The sequence below is a fragment of the Alternaria alternata genome (assembly GCF_001642055.1).
Source record: "Alternaria alternata strain SRC1lrK2f unplaced genomic scaffold CC77scaffold_7, whole genome shotgun sequence".
In the NCBI taxonomy this organism is placed as follows: domain Eukaryota; kingdom Fungi; phylum Ascomycota; class Dothideomycetes; order Pleosporales; family Pleosporaceae; genus Alternaria; species Alternaria alternata.
The window spans coordinates 286,317-300,832 of record NW_017306196.1 but is presented as its reverse complement, the minus strand read 5'-3'; the positions used below and the strand labels follow the sequence as shown (position 1 = coordinate 300,832).

Below are 14,516 nucleotides of genomic sequence, written 5' to 3'. Positions count from 1 at the left end.
CGTACGTGACTGCGCCGCTGTCATTTAGAGGGTGCGCTAGCGCCATGAGCTGGTGCTTTACTATGCCCCTATCATCACAAAGCGCTGGTCCTTCCGTCTTGCTAATGGCGGAAATACCACTAACACGCAAAAACTACTCTCCTCGACGTTGAATCTATCTCGATGCCGACATGGGTATCGGAATGCTCTTCCAGTGGGGTAGTCTCCAAGCTAGTATAGGAAATGCTTTAAAAAGAGCAGATATCTCAATGGTAATGGGCTACCCATACTACCAATCCACTCCTTTCACACAGTCAACTTTCTTCTTAGCTTCAGGCAAGCATCTTCTCATCAAAATTTCATTATGAAGTTCTCCCTTCTCGCGCTTGCAAGCGCTTACACAGCCAGCGCCGCCGTCATCGGAGAAAGGGCAGCATATGCTGTCAAGGGCACACCTGAGGGTTTCGGAAAAGGAACGACCGGAGGTGGTAGTGCAGCATGTGTCGTTCCTTCTTCAGTGTCAGAACTGAAGACGTGGCTCACCGATAGCACTGCGCGTTGTATCGTGCTCGACAAAGAGTACAACTTCAAGGGTACAGAGGGAACTACGACTGCCACTGGTTGCCGTCCTGCCTCCAACAAATGCCCTGGCAACGGAGGTCAGGATGCTATCAACTCCGCCAACTGGTGTACCAACGGAAACGCCGGAGCGGGTGCCACATCGGTTACTGTTAAGTACGACAATGCTGGTGTGACTGCTATCAACCTGGGCTCCAACAAGTCCATCATCGGTGTTGGCAACAAGGGTGTTATCCGCGGAAAGGGTCTCCGCATTGCCAACGGCGCAAAGAACATCATCATTCAAAACATCCATATCACCGAACTCAACCCTCAGTATATCTGGGGTGGTGACGCTATCACTCTCGACGGAGCTGATCTAGTCTGGGTCGGTATGTTAATTCTTCCACTCCACGCTCACTACCAAGCTGACACATACAACAGATCACGTCAAGATCTCCCTCATCGGTCGCCAAATGTTCGTTGCCGGTTACGGTAACTCCAACCGCGTGACAATTAGCAACACGGAGTTTGACGGTCAAACCTCTTGGTCTGCTTCTTGCGATGGACGTCACTACTGGGCTATCTTGCTCCTTGGTGGCGGAGACCTCATCACTATGAAGGGCAACTACATCCATCACACCTCTGGCCGCAGCCCCAAGGTCGGTGGACAAGGAAACACACTGCTCCATGCTGTCAACAACTACTTCTACAGTAACACCGGCCACGCTTTTGACATTGAGGCCGGCGGTATGGTCGTCGCTGAGGGCAACGTATTCCAGAACGTCAATACTCCCCTCTTGAACAACAACGGACAGCTCTTCTCTGCACCTTCAACCTCCGCAAACGCTGTTTGCTCAAGCTCCCTCGGCCACACCTGCCAGCTTAATGCCTTCGGAAGCAGTGGCAGCTTCAGTGGCAGCCAAACGGACTTCCTAGTCAACTTCAAGGGCAAGAACGTTGCCAGTGCTGCAGCGGCGAGCTCAAACGTCGCCAACACTGCTGGTGTTGGCAAGATCTAGAGCATCCTAGTGGTGCATATGCAATCGCCTGCATGACCGATGCTAGGCGCGTGGCCTCCGCAAGTTTAAGGACGTGCCACCCATCTTCTCTGTATCTACTTTGCTCCATCAAAACTTTTATGTAAATATCTTTAGACAACATATAGTTGCAGGTTTCATCAAACTTTATTCTTACAGACTTGTCCCATAACCTTTAGTGCAAGCGAGCCAAGTTTTGACTATATTACAAGCATGGCAAGTACGCGCATTAGCACTCACATGACTTCAGATACAAAGACTTCCCGAAAAACCTCCAGGTTCTTCTGCCCGATTGGTCCAGCAGCATAGACAGCAAAAGCGATACTCTCGAACCATCCTGCGAACTCCTCACTCTCCAAAGCCATCTTCATCTCCTTTGCAACAACTCGAGGCGGACACCTATAAGCACCGCAACCCATAGCACCCAGCACCAGCCTCGTAACTCCTTCTCCCGCAGCCATCCTCAATACCAACAGAATCTTCTCCCTCAGATTCTCCAAATCCTCCATCTTAACGAAATCTTTTCTTCCCTCCGTAACAGCGGGTAGACACGGCGCCGCAACCGTCATGACAGCCACGACATGGCGCTGATCTACAGGCAACTCGGCGAGCCCATTATCTAGCGTGTCCCTGAAGACGACCACGTTGGGGGACATGACGCCTGCAATAGACCCTTTTCCCGTATTAGGCCAGGGGTACCATTCCGGCTTCAAAGTAGCGTACAGCGTGCTAGAGTAGCACAAGGCCTCTTCTTGCGTTCGCGAAAGCGTGTAGCGCCAGCCGCCGCCTGGTTCTATGTCGGAGGCTAGGTTTAGGACCCCGATTTTTCCGCTACCGGGGATTATTCTCGCGAGGGCGAAGGAGTCGCTGTTGTAAATTGCTGGAGGTGTTTGCGGGGCAAGGTTTGGGTATTTGGGTGATGTTTTAGAGAGAGGCGGGAGTTGGGAGGGGATGAAGTAGCTGGTGAGGGAGCCGCCTGTTGTTGATGCTGCAATAGATGGGGATCGCGCGATGGTGTCTTCGCAGATTGCGTGACGAGCTCCAAAATTTGCCATTGCAGTGCGTTGGATCTGTTCGTACCCCAGACTTGTTTTGTCCTTCCTGTGTTGCTGGCAATGGTTTGAGAAAGACCTGAACAGCTGCGATGAAGTTTATGTGAACAAGTAGGCAGCAGCTTCGCAAATGTGGCGCAGCCACTATTTAGTCGCGTAGCGTCGTTGACGGAAGTCTCCTCCCGTCATTGTTCCAGTATCGAACAATGACTTGTCAACGGTACTTAGGTACAGGAATGCGAAGAGATACGCTATGCAGATGTCTGTTAACCCTGCAGCAAAGGGCCTTCAAGCTGTGGCTGCACCACCACCACCCAGGTATATCAAGGTGATCGCAAACCATAGCCACTGTGATTATGCTTACATGAATCAGTTGCAGATGATCAACTATTGATATTAATATCCTCACGAGCAATCACACTATCTATCTTCTGATAAAAACACGGTATACCTAGGTATCTTTCTAAGCTTTTTTGGCATAGCTTCTTTGTTACCTGGAGCTGTAGTGCCATCTTGCCCCGCCTTAGCTTCCACCTCGACCCAGAATGCTTCGACGCCTCTTTCTCATACATTCGATACGTCGTTGCATGAGATATTGTGTAGTGATGGCGAAAGGTATCCAACTGAGGCATTGTGTCAGCACTGCTTCCGGATCAGGAAGGTAGATATGTGTTGGGGTGACGCCCAAAGTCCAGTGCCTGCATGGTGCCGTGTTGAGCCTGCGAACCAATGGATGCCTTATGTCGTATCAATGCTCTGAGTCATCGACTACAAGCTCCAAAATGATGGATGGTGCCACATGGTCGTTTGCCATGTTCTACGTCTGAAGTGCACTGCTCCTGGAAGCTTCTACATGACTGCCATGCCACTTCAACTTCATCCAATGACGACGGAAGACACGCTGTCCTGGACACGAGTTCGCGCACTCGCCTACTACGGTCCGACACACGACGTGGTGCACAGCGGACCTATTAGCGAAGCCTCGATACACGGTGTAGCGGATGACCGCAAAAGTGAGATTGAGAAGCCAAACACATGGCACTGGAAGGTCGTAGACACAGATCTCGAGCCCAGCTCCGACGACCCATCAGATAACGGCGGGCGCACGATCGCTGTATCAGTGTGGAGTATGCATAACATGCAAACAGGAGGAGGAGAAGAGGAGAGTATGCCTGGTTTCCTGCCTCCGGAACTGCGTCTCGATGTTCTGGGGTCATTGTTGGGTCCTCTACGGGCTGCTCAAGCTTCCATTATGGGCACATCGACGCCTTACTTTATGCTGAATCAGCTCGCGACACATCCAGATCATCAAGGTCGTGGGGCAGGGAAGTTGATGCTAGATTGGGGGATGCGGAAGGCTGACGAAGAGGGACTGGTGACATATTTGGATTCGACGATGACGGGAAGGCCTATATATGAGAGGAGGGGATTCGAAGTGGTGAAGGCGCTTGAGTGGGATCGTGTGCCTTGGGGCGGTGAAGGAAAGGACTGGCATGGATGTATGGTTCGGGCGGCGAAGAGTGTAGAGCAGTAGGCGTGTGCTGTGGAATAATGAAAGTGATAATGCAGGGCATGCTGTACCATGTCGCTGGATAGCCGACTAGCCGCCCGAATCAGCCGTAGTCCGAATGCGAACGCCCGGCTCGTGGGCTACCAACCCCGCAACCTGCCCTGCGCCCACGTTGCCGGGAAGCCAGCTGGTAGAGGCTCTTTGTTGCTGGGCGTGAAGTTTGGCCAACAGCTTGACGATAGCATAGATGTTCAGGCCTTGGCGGCCAATGACGTATTCTCTCCTCTCGACCCGAGTGACAGGCGCGGGTGGTCTTTGGGGCGTGCACTGCTCAGCCTCGCAAGCTTCCAAGCTTCTCCGCGCCGCAATGGCCCAGTCCGTCCTGGTCCTGGTAACATGTCCGGGCGCGGGTTGGACTATGATGCACCTGGGCAGGGGACCTGGAGCCCGCCTTGCATCCTTCTACCAAACCGCCCTTCACCCCCCATAATAACATAACGCCCGTGGACAGGTATCAGCAAGCTCTCTACCTACCCTCCCACCCTCATCGCCGTCCGCATGTCCGCGCAGGGCTAATCGAGGGGCATGGGACGCAACGCGCGGAAGCGTATCTCGTACGGTAAGTGTCGGCTGCTGCTGCGTGCGCCGTCGCGACTGACGCCTCCCCAGTGCTGCCACTCGCCAACTCGGCCGGAGGACACAGGCTCGGAGTCAATGGCTTGGCCGTCGACCCCCAGAACTCGATCCTGTACTCGGGCGGACGTGATGGCGTAATATGCGCATGGGACCTGCATCTCGACCTCGACAAGACCGACGCCGACGCCGACGACGACGACAGCGACCCTTTTGCTGACTCCAACGTCGTCGACTCCAAGCCCCCGCCAACCCAGTTCCGCAACCAGGTGCAGGCGCACACGCACTGGATCAATGACATTGTCCTCGCCCAGAACAACGACGCCCTCGTCTCTGCCTCGTCCGACATCACCGTAAAAGTGTGGCGACCTGCTGCCACGGACAAACTCCCGCCCCAGACAATCGGCCTGCACACCGACTATGTCAAGCGCGTCGCATCGCCGGGCGGCAGCGAGAACTGGGTAGCCTCGGGCGGGCTGGACCGCAAGATCAGCCTCTGGGATCTCAATGGCGCGGGCAAGAAGCTGGAAATCGCAGTGGGCGAGGACGAGAATACCGCAAAGGGCTCCGTCTATGCCCTGGCAGCAACACCCAACCTCATCGCAAGTGGCGGTCCTGAGAGCATCGTCCGCGTATGGGACGCGCGATCGGGCAAGCGCATCACCAAGTTTGTCGGACACACCGACAACGTACGCGACATCCTTCTCGCGCACGACGGCGACACCATCCTGACTGGCTCGTCCGACCAAACAGTCAAGGTCTGGTCCATGACGGCAGGTCGCTGCATGTACACACTGACCATGCACAACGACAGCGTATGGTCTCTGCATTCAGACTCACCCGAACTCGACGTCTTCTACTCCTCAGATCGCTCCGGCATAGTCGCAAAGAGCGATGTGCGCAACTGCGCCGAGATGGACGAGGGACTTTCGCTAGCAGTATGCCAGGAACACGAGGGTGTGAACAAGATCGTCGCAGCTGGCGATTACATCTGGACTGCCACGTCCAGCTCGAGCATCAACCGATGGAACGACGTCGAAACCGCGGCTGAGGTTGAGCTTCCCGAATCGCACAGGTGGCAGAGAAACAGCGTGTCGACTATGCAATCGCGGATTCCCTCGCCTCCTGCTGGTAGCCCTCCAAAGAACGAAGCGGCATCCAAGATACCGCTCAAGTCTCTACTGCGCATGTCCAACACCGCACCCTTCCCGCGAGCGCTTGCGACCAAGGACCCCGACGCATCCACTCTAGCCAGCGCGCGCAAACCATCCGAGGTACTGGCAGCCCCAGAGCATAATGCCATTGGAACTGTTCGGGCTCTGCCAGACTTTACAATCGAAGGGCAGAATGGTCTCATCAAGCACCACCTCCTCAACGACCGGCGAAGAGTCCTTACACTTGATACTGCGGGAGAAGTGGTTTTGTGGGATCTACTGCAATGTGCACCCATCAAATCCTACGGCAAAAAGCATATGGAAGATGTACTACCGGAGGTTAACACCCAGGACAGCGTTGCACACTGGTGCGCCGTCGACACAAGGATAGGAACCTTGACATGTATGCTCGAGGAGAACTACTGCTTTGATGCCGAGACATACGCAGACGAGTTGGACCTAGAGGAGCAGATTGAGTTCCGAGAAGACCATCGCATAAATCTTGGCAAGTGGATCTTACGCTATCTCTTCTCCAATCTCATCGACGAGGAGATCAAGCGCGATGAGGTCCTGCGTGCAGATTTGCTCAAGCAGAAGGAGGAACAGCCGCAGCCCAATCGCCCAACTAACATCGAGCTGCCAAACATGAACATAAACGGATGGAAGGATGCAACTTCAGGACCTACTTCGGGTTCGACTATCAAGGCCGAGAACGGATTGCGTCTGCCGCACACACCAGGTTTGGCTATCGGTCTAGCTACGCCAATGGCAGCACCAATGAGTGCGGGACGCAACTCTACCACCAACCCTCTGACTCCAACCAAAGAAGAAGGCTCGCAACTAGAGAAGACACAGACCCAGCGGAGCTCGACTCAAGAAGGTGGCGACTATTTTGGTTCCGCTTCTGCTACCAACGGAAACGGAAACGGAAAGTCCGCAGAGGCTACCAAGGAAGGCTCCACAGATTCAAAAGAAGAAACCGTACAATCACCTACCGAGGCCGACACGCCAGCGAAAAAGGGCAAAGGCATGTTTGGTAAGAAGTTCAACATGGGCTTCAGCATGAAGAAGTTCAGCACTGGCACAGCCGTCCCTGAGCCTGCCAAGCCCGCTGTTGACGAAAAGGCCGAAGACAGCGATTCGCGATCTACCAAGACAAACGAGAAGACCATCGAAGATAACTTCTACGGAGCTCTTCAACGGATACAGCAGGGCTATGAGGAGCAACTTGCAGCCGGCGCGACAAAGTTGGATACGCAGATTGCGCCCAGTTTGCCCAACGAAACACCTGTACTAAAGCCACCTGCCATGACTACCATTTTGATCCAGGAAGATCGTCCAGACTCTGGCGGTGTGGCTGATCTCTTCGAGGGTAAAGTCGGCACCTTGGGTTCGCAGGCTGACCTCATCGAGAAAGCGGCACCAATGTGGTTGGCCGAAGTCTTGCTACGGGTGAGTTGATCATCTGCATTAAACTCTACGAATACCATGAACTAACTACGACAGAACCAACTCCCACCCAAGGACATAGTCAAAGTATCCTTCGTCCTCGAACCCTTTGGCAACGCACTGCCGTCCATTTCTTCCGACGGGTACATTCCCTTTTCCCTTCCCTTCGAAACCGCAGCCTTGGCTAATTCGAAACTCAGCAACAACCGTCTCAACGCAAACCGCATGCTGCGTGCGCGCAAGATATTGGGTTACGTGGCTGAGCGCATTGAACCTGCGCCCACCAAGGAGGATCTGGAAAAGCAGGCCGAGACAGGTGGTGTGCTGAAGCCTGATGAGTATCTGGAGCTGTATTGTAATGGACAGGTAAGTTTTCTTGTTGAAATTTGTGTTTGATATTGGTCGATGAGCGATGCTAATCTTGGATAGTTGATTCCTCCAACGATGACGCTTGCTAGTATCCGCGCACACGTCTGGCGCGGTGGCGGTGACGTACTTCTTCTTTACAAGGCCAACGGCCGCAAAGAGATCAGACACGCTCCTTATCCTGGTCCGCAATCTGGTGCCCCGCCCGGTCCTATACATGGATTGAAGGTTGGCGCTGGCTTGAACTCGGGACCGGGTAGTAGTAATGCAAGTGAGGGAAAGCAGAGCAGCGAGGCGGATAGGAGTACCAAGGATGCTGCCATGTTTGGACCTTGAGGAGTGTTGGGGCTGGGTCGGGTTGGATAGATGGAAGGAGAAAAGGCGGCTAGAATGCGGCCAAGTTGTGGACGTTAGATATTATTCTTGGTTCAGAGTCAGAGTTTTGAATAGTGTACATAGCATACCTGCTTGCCAGTAGACTCATACACGAGTCGGTGGGCTCGGCCTCATGGGCCCAAGCAAGATGGAGTCGATACCATATGCAGTCATGGACGTTCCTTTTGATGCCCGTCTCCCGGCTCATCTGAATCGTGAAGTAGATTGTACCATTTCAGTCCTCGCCTACACCACCCAAGGCATTACTCGCCCATTGGTATGAGCCAAGGAAGATGGCACCACCCACACTGATCCAGCCAACGCGCGGGCCCAGGCCCGCAAAGAAAGCCCTTGGACCCGATTCTCTCATGATAGTTGACAGCATAGTAAGCATAGGCTGTTTCTCCCTAGCAAGCATCATTCTCGTTTTCAACACATCCAACGGTGTCGTAACGCCCGCAGCCACAGCGCCCGCCACACTACCCAACAGTCCTCCTTCCCACCCACTAACCTCCGTCCTCCCTGTCCTCGCCATGCGCCACTTCTTCAACGCCTCCCAGAGTGGGAATTGGATGACCGTGAAAGGCACCTCACGGATGATCGTTATCGACCACCCGCGATACAATTCCATCCACACATGCGCCAACCCCTTGGTATGCCGCTGCCTAAGCACAAACGCGAGTGCCTCCCGCGAACTCGGATGCTGACTCGCTTGCGCCCTCTGCTTGATAACCTCTGTTGGTACACGTACAGCACACGCCGCGACCTCTCCCGCACTAGCTGCTAGCATGTGTACCAGAGCCTCTGTCCCGCCATCTCTTACGTCCTCTTTGTACGGTTTCCCCTCCGCGTTGTACTTGATCGTAGCCGGTACATTTTGAGAGAACGATCGTTTTATCGTGTCGTATGTTATGAAGAAGAGGGCGGCGCCGGGAGCGGAACCGACGATTGCGCTGCCCACGCCGCGGTATATGCCATTGAAGCCGCCGGCTGCGGCGAAACCGGATGCAGATTGGAGACGGGTTTTAAGCGTGTCAAGAGGGTAGAGAGAGAGGTCTACTGTCGTGCCTGCCATACCGCCGGCCTAGGGTGGGGTGTAAGTGGGCTGTTTTGTAAGAAATGCGAAGAGTCGCACCAAATCCGATATTCGGAGGTTGGGTGGAAAGGGATGGTAATATTCTGGTGGTGATCAGGGTAAGTACTTACAACGAGCGACCGCAAGTATGGCGACTCAACCCATGCTTGTGGTGGTGGTGGTGCTGACTTGGAGTCGAGCGCGTGCAGCATGGTGGGAAAGTAATTCGAGACCCATGACGACGTTCTCGAGACGATGAGTTCCAGGAACGAAGCGTCTGTGCGCAAGCTAGCTGCACCTTCTTCCCGACTGGTTGGCTCTCTTTAACACTTGAAATACCTTTCTGACACAACTCCCGGTTTGCGAAATTACAGATTCTCTTTTCGTATCCAGCGAGGGAATTTCATAAAAGAACATGGCGCGTTGAACGATGAGCGGTTTTGCTATCAGTGTCAGATGTCTGGCTAGCACGAGAGTTTCGAAATGCGATGTGCAAGAGAAGGGTCAGAATAAGGAAGTGCATGGGAACCTAGGTTCTGCCGAAGCAGATGGAGTAGAGGATGAAAGGACGAGGTCGGTGGCCAGCCATGATGGTGCACAACAACAGTCAAAGCAAGACGAACCGGAAAACGAAAGTGACGATCGCCATAGAGACAGCCGTTCATCGAATCCTTCAGACTCATCACCAGAATCAGAATCAGAATCAGATTCCGAACATGGTAGTGATTCTATTATCTCAGACTCTTCGTTGGACAGCGAACGTTACATGAGCTGCATACAAGAAGCCCAGCTGTCTCCAGACGGTAGCTGCGTCTTTACATCAGACTATAGCCGTCGGTTTTCTGTGTATCCTATCTCGAACGACATTCTAAGCCAGACCGTCGTCCAGAATCTCGCACCTTATGCATCTCTCCACTCCTCCGATCCTATCTGGGCCTTTGCTGTCAATCCGCTTTTCAACTTGCAAGATGCCAGCAGTACGACTGTGCTACTCAGTCGACGAGACACCTATATCAGTCTACACAACGCGTTGTGGGGTACCCCGAGAGCTACCAACAACGACGCCAGTCCCGCTACAAGTGCAGGGCCTGTGGATATATCCACCCCTCTAGCATCTTATAAACTAATCAATGGTCTCACTGAAGCCGTGGTCGCACCCATCAGTCTCGTCTACTCCAACGGCGCCACCCATTTCTTTGGAGGTGCAAAGGACGAAATCGCCATATTCGACCTCCAAGAAACCGACAAACCCATCCACACGATCCACACCATCCCCGCCAAGCGTAACAAACTCAAAGGCGGCGGCCGTGGGTTCAAGGGTTGGGTCTCCGCCCTCGCTATCTCTCCACCCTCGCACACCTCGCATGACGGCCTCTTAGCAGCAGGATCACGGACCCGCTACATCGGCATCTACGACTCTGTCGGCGGCAACGAAATAACACATTTCTCCCTCCCAGGAACAACAAACGGCATCAAATTTCGCAATGAGAAGCTCAATCACGTCATGGGCGATGGCGTTTCGTCTCTCAAATGGAGTCCTTGCGGCAAATATCTCTACGTCGCTGAGCGCAGTTCAGACGTCCTCCTCATATACGACGTCCGTAACTTTTCTCTCTCCTTAGGTTACTGCGCAGGGAGGAAGGCGCTCACGAGGCAGAAACTTGGTTTCGATATCTGGAATGCTGGGGCCTCACCGTATGATATCGAGGGTCTCTCGCATGAGGTTTGGGCTGGGGGAACGGATGGCATGATCAGAGTTTGGAGAGATCCGTACATGAGAGAAGGTGCTGTGGAGGCTGACGATGTTGTTTCGGTAGATGATGGAGGGGTCCCGGTCGTGGGATCACTCGTACATGCTTCGGGAAGTTTGGCTGTTGCTGCTTGTGGGACCATTGGAGCCGAGGAAGACATGGAGGGGAGGGGGTTGAAGAGGGGTGGTGGTTCAAGACCAAGGGTGAGGGAGTGGGGGACTTTGGACATCCTAGGGTTGGGCTGATATGCTCCATAGGCTGTATAGAATGCCAGAACGAGCAAGCGGCTGGTTCAACATATCACTCAGAGTATACCAGCACAACGGAAAACTAGAGACTTAGCGTTATTCCATCCATCCGAACATGCGAGCGTGTATCATAAACCCCCGGGTCCGTGTTGGCACCACACTCCAAACCTTCTAACCCTCAAACGGTCTAAGCATATTGAGCAGGTTGCGCACGTTCTCTCAGTACCCTCGGAGAATACACCTACGATTCATTACTGAATCCAACACCTTTTCTACTCTTGCCTATCTGAGTAGCCCAACGTCTGGCACGGTGACAGCGCAGAAGTCAAAAGAAACAAGCGGCCTATTGAAGAGCTTGCGCACCTTCTTGCTTGTTCACATATCAAGCCACAAACCATATCTGGAATCGACAGTGAAAGCTCAAATTTCCCTTTGCGGACTGCTCATGGTGTTGTAGTTTGGTAGCGCGTGCCTTAGGCACACCGGGCGATCGGTAAGTGATCTGACCCCTCAAAAGGAGATGGCAAAACAAACCATACCCGAACTCCAAGGCTGGACGCCTGAGCTGCTATCGACACCTTGGATTTATGTTGCCTAATTGGGCAAACACTGGTTTTGTTTGATGTACTGAGCCGGTGCATAAAAATGTCAGGTGAAGCTTATGACATCTGGAACTCTTCAGACGTCCCTAGTGCGAACTTTTTATTCTCCTTACGCCATCTGGAATCGACGCGAAAACGACGATTGCCCTTTCTGGCAATTTGTTGTGAGTGAGAAGATTTGAGTATGTGAAACGCTACTGGATCTCTGCCTGGATATGAAACCGAGGTCTACAGGCGGACGGCGGTGTGTGACATGTGCGCACTACGCTCCGGTTCCGTATGTGTCGGCATGGCCCAGAAAAAGATTCGCGCCCTGATCATCCTAGGCCATTGTGTTCGTAGTAAGGCCACAATACAGCACGAATGCGTTGTCCTCAATCCAAACCTGTCCCTGCTCCCCGATCCAATAGCCGTGTATGTCAAGTCGCGTGACATGGACGACCCAAGCTTCATGACAAGACTACCGTTGCTTTTTAGGCGACGTGTCCAGTCGCCCGCGAGGATCGATGCTTTTCCTTCTTCCTTCCCTTCTCGGCGTCTATGACTACTTCGCTACCACGTTCCGTCAGCCACGTACCAGACCTCGACCCTGAGACCCGATTTTCGATTGAAGCCTCCATCCTGGTTCGTGGATCTTTTCCGATAGCGCAATCTACCGTAATCGATGCTTCTCTTATACCCTTCCTCTTATGGTATATTTTGGCCGTTGGAGGTACGGCAACCAAGCTCTTTGAGTGTTAGAGGTGTAAAGGTGTCCCGGGAAACGGGTCTGACAGCCGTTGACAGTGATCGATGGTTGGTAAAGTATGTTTCCTGTTTCAGACGTGTGCGCAAATCGTAAGTCATGTCATATACCTGGTTATCGTGGTGTTGAGGAGTTTGTGAATCGCCCCCAGACTGAAGATATAAGCGTATACGTCAGCAGAAGAGCATAGTAATCATTGGCGCGTGCGTGTTCTCTCAAGGCACTGTAGCTGCTCTACGACTGTGTTCCATGGGGTGCCGAAGCATGATGCGCGAGCTCGGTGCGGTGTTGTGAGAGTTGGAGCGCAGAGGTTGCTACGCCCTTGACGTTGTAGCTATCATGACGGCACAAAATTGGAAGAAGCTTGGATAGGTGTAGCGACGTGGTCCTCAGCCTCGCACACCCTCGTATAAGCTTCAGACTTGCCCATGATAGACACATATCACCAATGAAGCAATACGGATCATGACGATGAGCGAAAGCAGTAATACGCATGGCAACCAAGTAAACCCGATTACGCGCAATGTCCAGAACAAGCGAGTTGGCATGTGCCGCGGTTTCCATGTTAGCGCAAGAATGACGTAGTGGCTCGCGGATGCTTGCGCAAATCCCGCCAGGAACACGACATTGCATCACAAGGCCCACGTTTAACCCTTCCTTTCACTCTTCCCAAGAACATCATCTTCACGACTGCATCTCCCTCCAAACACTCTGTAACACTTCAAAAACGAAACGACCCCTCGATTGATATCCTAACAACTCTCCCAACATGGATGTACGTATTCCAGCTCTGTTGATGAGGGATGGTGTTTGCTCAACGAAGAGGAGCTGACATGAATACCAGGTCTACTACTTTTACTCTTATGGCACTGCCGCATGGCTGGGTAAGCTTCATGCCATCTATCGAGGATACCGTACAGCTTGCTGACAGAATTCAGCAACCCAAGCCGCGCCTCTCATTGCGTCCCCAACAATGATAGTAGCACTGTTGTCACCCGAGGTCCGCGAAGCCTCCAGTACGTACACTCCAAAAGTCAAGGTGCGAAAGAGCAGGAGATGCTAACGAACATGATTAGCTCTCGAGGTCTACTTCTCCCGCTCGCTGGGGTTTTCGCTCATCGCACTGGGCATCATGACGGTTCTACTCACGGGCTCTGTTCCACTCTCTAGTAGACTTTCCGAGGGTACGGCTTTCTCACTTTGTTTGTAAAGTCCGCAGCTAACACATACCCAGGAGCGACGACCAACGCCGAAGACCCCAAAGCCCCCTACGCGCTCCCTACCCTTACCATAACCGCAATCTTCCATTCGGTCGTCGCCTTCTACGGCTACGCCATGTGGACCAAGGTTGGTGTCATGTCTTTCGGTCTGGCAACGCTCGGCTCGGGCTTCCTGGCTATGATTGCGCTTTGGTGCATTTTGTTCGCTAGCAGCAATGGCCGCATTAGCAGGAAGACAGGTGCTGACAAGAGGACATCTGGATTCCCATTCAAGAACCAAGAGGCTGAGAAGAGGAAGGCTAGGTAAACGCATATACTCAGCTTTTGTCGAAACATGGTCGATTGTGAAAGTTAACAAGCCATGCTTTGGGCGGAGGTAGGGGCATGGAAGGGATGTCTGCAGCGCTCAAGCAACAATGGGCAAATGGGCATACAATGGGAGTTATGCATGGAAGCGGGTATTAAAATATGGCATCAAAAAATCGCCAGACACGGATTAAGCCAGGCTGTACACTATGGAAGCATCAAATGAATTGGTATCTTTAATCTTGAATGTACCCAGAGACCGTGAGCCGTCGATCTACCCCATAGTAATACACGAAAACTGTCAAACAAACACTAGAAGAGTGCGCCTATTTCCCCTTTCAACATTGAATCCCGTCTTTTGATTCCGCCTAGCCAGATTATCTTCCAAGCTCAACGCTGCATTAGTGTTGGAAGGCCGCTTATGACATGTCCATATATGGTGGCTGGTAATCC

General features: G+C 52.9%; 7 protein-coding genes across 7 annotated transcripts; 5 read left to right on the top strand and 2 right to left on the bottom strand.

Moving 5' to 3' along the window:
* Positions 1-343: 343 nt before the first annotated feature.
* Positions 344-1,559, top strand: CC77DRAFT_932317 (pectin lyase A precursor; the record flags this gene model as incomplete). The annotated part of the gene is made up of 2 exons (XM_018534257.1): positions 344-929; positions 982-1,559. 2 exons carry the CDS (start codon positions 344-346, stop codon positions 1,557-1,559), a joined length of 1,164 nt encoding a protein of 387 aa, XP_018387397.1.
* A 127-nt stretch (positions 1,560-1,686) lies between these two features.
* Positions 1,687-3,030, bottom strand: CC77DRAFT_767255 (hypothetical protein). Its single transcript, XM_018533121.1, has one exon. The coding sequence runs from the start codon at positions 2,630-2,632 to the stop codon at positions 1,814-1,816; it is 819 nt and encodes a 272-aa protein (XP_018387396.1). The 5' UTR covers positions 2,633-3,030; the 3' UTR covers positions 1,687-1,813.
* A 461-nt stretch (positions 3,031-3,491) lies between these two features.
* Positions 3,492-4,163, top strand: CC77DRAFT_932336 (hypothetical protein; the record flags this gene model as incomplete). Its single annotated transcript, XM_018534258.1, has 1 exon — positions 3,492-4,163. One exon carries the CDS (start codon positions 3,492-3,494, stop codon positions 4,161-4,163), a length of 672 nt encoding a protein of 223 aa, XP_018387395.1.
* Positions 4,164-4,477: 314 nt separating this feature from the next.
* On the top strand, positions 4,478-8,296 carry CC77DRAFT_1018975 (WD40 repeat-like protein). The gene is made up of 5 exons (XM_018524732.1): positions 4,478-4,758; positions 4,809-7,378; positions 7,433-7,518; positions 7,576-7,741; positions 7,805-8,296. Exons 1-5 carry the CDS (start codon positions 4,725-4,727, stop codon positions 8,075-8,077), a joined length of 3,129 nt encoding a protein of 1,042 aa, XP_018387394.1. The 5' UTR covers positions 4,478-4,724; the 3' UTR covers positions 8,078-8,296.
* Positions 8,297-8,351: 55 nt separating this feature from the next.
* Positions 8,352-9,403, bottom strand: CC77DRAFT_1029959 (mitochondrial carrier; the record flags this gene model as incomplete). Its single annotated transcript, XM_018526555.1, has 2 exons — positions 8,352-9,200; positions 9,323-9,403. 2 exons carry the CDS (start codon positions 9,401-9,403, stop codon positions 8,352-8,354), a joined length of 930 nt encoding a protein of 309 aa, XP_018387393.1.
* A 218-nt stretch (positions 9,404-9,621) lies between these two features.
* On the top strand, positions 9,622-11,187 carry CC77DRAFT_1029958 (hypothetical protein; the record flags this gene model as incomplete). Its single annotated transcript, XM_018526554.1, has 1 exon — positions 9,622-11,187. One exon carries the CDS (start codon positions 9,622-9,624, stop codon positions 11,185-11,187), a length of 1,566 nt encoding a protein of 521 aa, XP_018387392.1.
* Positions 11,188-12,995: 1,808 nt separating this feature from the next.
* CC77DRAFT_985819 (hypothetical protein) lies at positions 12,996-14,349 on the top strand. Its single transcript, XM_018536205.1, has 5 exons — positions 12,996-13,312; positions 13,382-13,421; positions 13,476-13,553; positions 13,614-13,721; positions 13,772-14,349. The coding sequence occupies exons 1-5, from the start codon at positions 13,307-13,309 to the stop codon at positions 14,062-14,064; spliced, it is 525 nt and encodes a 174-aa protein (XP_018387391.1). The 5' UTR covers positions 12,996-13,306; the 3' UTR covers positions 14,065-14,349.
* The last annotated feature ends 167 nt before the right edge of the window (positions 14,350-14,516 follow it).

Excerpts from the sequence above, each read along its gene's own strand:
- CC77DRAFT_985819 (XM_018536205.1), top strand. Across the intron at positions 13,422-13,475 it reads TGGCACTGCCGCATGGCTGG|CAACCCAAGCCGCGCCTCTC; the intron begins GTAAGCTTCATG and ends GACAGAATTCAG. Across the intron at positions 13,722-13,771 it reads CTCTAGTAGACTTTCCGAGG|GAGCGACGACCAACGCCGAA; the intron begins GTACGGCTTTCT and ends ACACATACCCAG.
- CC77DRAFT_767255 (XM_018533121.1), bottom strand. The coding sequence starts at position 2,632 with ATGGCAAATTTTGGAGCTCGTCACGCAATCTGCGAAGACACCATCGCG.
- CC77DRAFT_1018975 (XM_018524732.1), top strand. The coding sequence starts at position 4,725 with ATGGGACGCAACGCGCGGAAGCGTATCTCGTACG. Across the intron at positions 4,759-4,808 it reads GCGGAAGCGTATCTCGTACG|TGCTGCCACTCGCCAACTCG; the intron begins GTAAGTGTCGGC and ends ACGCCTCCCCAG. Across the intron at positions 7,742-7,804 it reads AGCTGTATTGTAATGGACAG|TTGATTCCTCCAACGATGAC; the intron begins GTAAGTTTTCTT and ends AATCTTGGATAG.